The following is a 3158-nucleotide window of genomic DNA, read 5'->3' as shown; positions in this document are numbered from 1 at the left end:
CACGGACTCCGTCATGTTTTGAGGATCTTTGGTTCTGATCCAAACCGAGATCGATGAATGTTCTTCCTACTGTTCCAAAGAAGGATTGACGACAAGAGTCCAAGACTTTCAGATTTTTGTGAAGTTTATTAGAAAACAAGAGGACCTCGGTCAGGACTGGGTCAAGTCCATCACTCGCATCAGAATTCTTTTCTGCCCGTAACGAAGATGCAGCGCCATCTGCTGCCTCCGGCTCAGTGCCGCCACCGCTGGCTTGTCCTCCATCAGCGCCAGATCTTCATCCTCCGAGGCGCCGTCCTGCTCTCTGTAGGACCTCAGGGTCAGGCGGGCGGCGTTGTGGATCAACGTCTTCCACTTGGGTCTCAGACCAGGCAAGTCCTCCAAGTCCAGCACGTCCAAGTCGTCGTCTTCCAGATCGTCCCAGCCGTCCTCGCTGTGCGACTTGAACTCGTCCTCGGGCATGCAGAGGACCTGAACAGAACCGGACTGAGACTTGGAACTCGGAGGTTCAGGAGGCGCGTGACCTCACCTTCATGGCGGCGTGGAGCTCCAGCTCGGTGACGCAGGCGTCTCTGGTGAACACCAACGCCTTCTCCGGGAGAACTTCCTGAAGAACTTTCAACTTCTTCTCCAGCAGGTGGCGCTCTGGGTCCGAACCGGCATCTGGGGACGTTACAAAGAGTTTGAGTGTTTAGAAGCTCTTGAAGCCCGCGTGGACTTACTCTGGACGGCCACTAGGTGGAGCGTGCTCACTGGCACTTGGGCGGTGTCGTTCTTGTTGCTAGGATACGGCTCGGTGAAGCCGTACATGAGCAGGAGGTCGCAGTTGGACTTCTCCCCGTAGGTGTTGAAGACCTCCTCGCCCGCGGAGATGTTGCGAACCGACACCATGTTCAGACTCTCCTGACAGACGCACGCACTAATGACTACACTGTAAACTCTTATGAAGTGGGGGTACACGGCGCCTCACCGGGGTGAACACCAGGTTGGCGTTGTGGTCGGCCACGTGGTTGAGAAGGTCGGCCACAGGAACCATCATCGGAGGATTCTGCGGCAGATCTTCATCCATTTCCTCTTCATCGTCGTCATCTTCATCCTCGTCTTCCTGCTGAGGCTCCTGGAAACTTGACGAGCAACGATGGTGTTAAAGATCTTCAGGTCTCCGGCGTAGACCCGCGTCTCACCTGTAGGCCATGACGAAGGCCACCAGGTGCGTGTAGAGCTTCAGCGTGTGCGTCTTCAGGTCCCACAGCTCCGGGTGTTTGCTCATGAACGGGACCGCCACCTCCGTGTACTCCTGCTGGATGTTCTGCAGGTCGGTGTGGACCAGCTCCACCAGCCCGGTTCCCCTCAGCAGCTTCTCCCTCTCCTCTCCGGACCTGCCGGGTCCAGAACCGGTAAGAGACCAGGTCGAAGGTCACTGTCCTGACACTAGATGGCGCTCTCTGCTCCACGATCTTCCACTAACTTTAGAATGAAACCTTATATCTTTTGAAACGGCGCCCCCTGCTGGACGTATTACCTCAAATAGACGTGACCACGTGATCATGTAGAAACTAAATTTTATTTTTCATATCGTCAAAGTGTGTACTGCTGCGAGTGTGTGTTTTTATGTCTTTGTTGAGAGTGTGTTGTGATTGTGTGTATTCCAAAGGGGGAGTGTGTGTTTGCGCTGTGTTTGTGTGTCTTCTATCAAGTGTGTTGCATTTGCCATGTTCTGCAGGGAGTGTGTTTGTGTTGCGTTTGTGTTCTGCAGTGAGTGTGTTGCGATTGTGTTTTCTCTGCTTGGAGTGCGTTTGTTCTGCTGAAATTGTCTTGTTTGTTGTGTTCTTCTTGGAGTGTGTGTTTGTTGTGTTCCACTTGGGTGTGTGTTATGCAGGGAGTGTGTGTTCTGCTGAAATTGTCTTGTTTGTTGTGTTCTTCTTGAAGTGTGTGTTTGTTTTTTGTGTTCCTTCTTGGTGTGTGTTGTGATTGTGTGTGTTATGCAGGGAGTGTGTGTTTTGCTAAGTGTGTTGCGTTTGTGTGTATTCTGCTGATATTGTCTTGTTTGTTGTGTTCCATTTGGGGTGTGTGTGTTTTGCTAAGAGTGTGTTGCGATTGTGTGTCTGTATTCAGCTGAGAGTGTGTTGTGTTTTTGTGTGTTCTGCTGAAATGTTCTTGTTTGTTGTGTTCTTCTTGGAGTGTGTGTTGTGATTGTGTGTGTTATGCTAGGAGTGCATGTCCTGCTTAGAATGTGTTGTGTTTGTTTGTTCTTCTTGTATGGTGTGTGTGTGTTGTAATCATTTAAGTGTATTTATCTCGATTTCCTTTCTTGTGTAACTTTATTCTGAAGTCTCACCAGAACATGGGCTGGTCGGTGCTGCTCAGGTCGGTCCACAGGTCAAAGTAGGGCCTCCAGAAGGACTCCTCGTTGGTGAACTCGTGCAGCAGGGACATCAGCAGAGGGATCCAGCCGGAGCGGCTCTGAAGGGCTTCCTTCTCTGGAGGGAACCACGTGAGACGCTGAAGAACCAAGACCTCCATCGAGTCCTACCTGCGTCCAGCAGCGAGGAGACCCTGGAGCTGCCCTGGTGCAGCAGCGCCGCTCGGGGGATGCTGAACAGAACCTCCCCCTCCTCCACGTCCTCCTTCGCCGTCATGCTGTACTCGGACCCGGTACCGCCTCTGCTCACGAACACCTTCTGGTTCAGAACCAGCCCGACCCGGTCGCACCAGGAGAGGAAGTTCTGCAGCGGTTCCGACCCATCCTCGCTCTGTCAACACATGGACCCACGTGTTACTTCACGTTAAACCCACTCGAATTACACGTTTCTGGTTATTAAAGTTCTGAACAATAGTGTGAAGTTAAAGTTCTACCTTCAGTCTTTTCGCTTTTGTCGCCATTTGTCCGCAAAATGTGCTAAATGTTCTAAATGTTCTTAGCTTGAAGTTAACATGCTGCTCTTGCTTCTGCGCTCAGGCTCAGCAGCGCCGCCTGCTGGTGTGGATGTAGAGCAGCTCCTCGAAGGCCGAGCCTGGGAAAGAAACAATCTTGAGTGTGTTTTATTTGTGTTTAGTTGAGGTTGTGTTGTATTAGTGTGTTTTATTTGTGTGCGTTTAATAGAGGTTGTGTTGTTTTTGTGTGTTATATTTGTGTGTGTTTAGTTGAGGTTGTGTGG

The 3158-nt window shown here is 51.1% G+C and overlaps 1 protein-coding gene across 1 annotated transcript; it reads right to left on the bottom strand.

Annotated features, from left to right (window-relative positions):
• Positions 1–106: 106 nt before the first annotated feature.
• Positions 107–2924, bottom strand: setd6 (SET domain containing 6, protein lysine methyltransferase). Its single transcript, XM_087798071.1, has 8 exons — positions 2857–2924; positions 2534–2753; positions 2339–2480; positions 1185–1379; positions 971–1124; positions 723–903; positions 530–663; positions 107–471 (listed from the first exon to the last, which is right to left on the bottom strand). The coding sequence occupies exons 1-8, from the start codon at positions 2881–2883 to the stop codon at positions 151–153; spliced, it is 1374 nt and encodes a 457-aa protein (XP_087654197.1). The 5' UTR covers positions 2884–2924; the 3' UTR covers positions 107–150.
• Positions 2925–3158: the final 234 nt, after the last annotated feature.

This window comes from Callionymus lyra, chromosome 8 (assembly GCF_982586985.1).
Source record: "Callionymus lyra chromosome 8, fCalLyr1.hap1.1, whole genome shotgun sequence".
Classification (NCBI taxonomy): domain Eukaryota; kingdom Metazoa; phylum Chordata; class Actinopteri; order Syngnathiformes; family Callionymidae; genus Callionymus; species Callionymus lyra.
The sequence above is the reverse complement of the archived record's forward strand: the minus strand, read 5'-3'. Positions and strand labels throughout refer to the sequence as shown.

Coding starts and splice junctions, on each gene's coding strand:
- setd6 (XM_087798071.1), bottom strand. CDS start 2,883: ATGGCGACAAAAGCGAAAAGACTGAAG. Junction 2,481..2,533: donor CTCCTCGCTGCTGGACGCAG/GTAGGACTCGAT, acceptor GGTTCCCTCCAG/AGAAGGAAGCCCTTCAGAGC. Junction 904..970: donor CCAACCTGGTGTTCACCCCG/GTGAGGCGCCGT, acceptor TGCGTCTGTCAG/GAGAGTCTGAACATGGTGTC.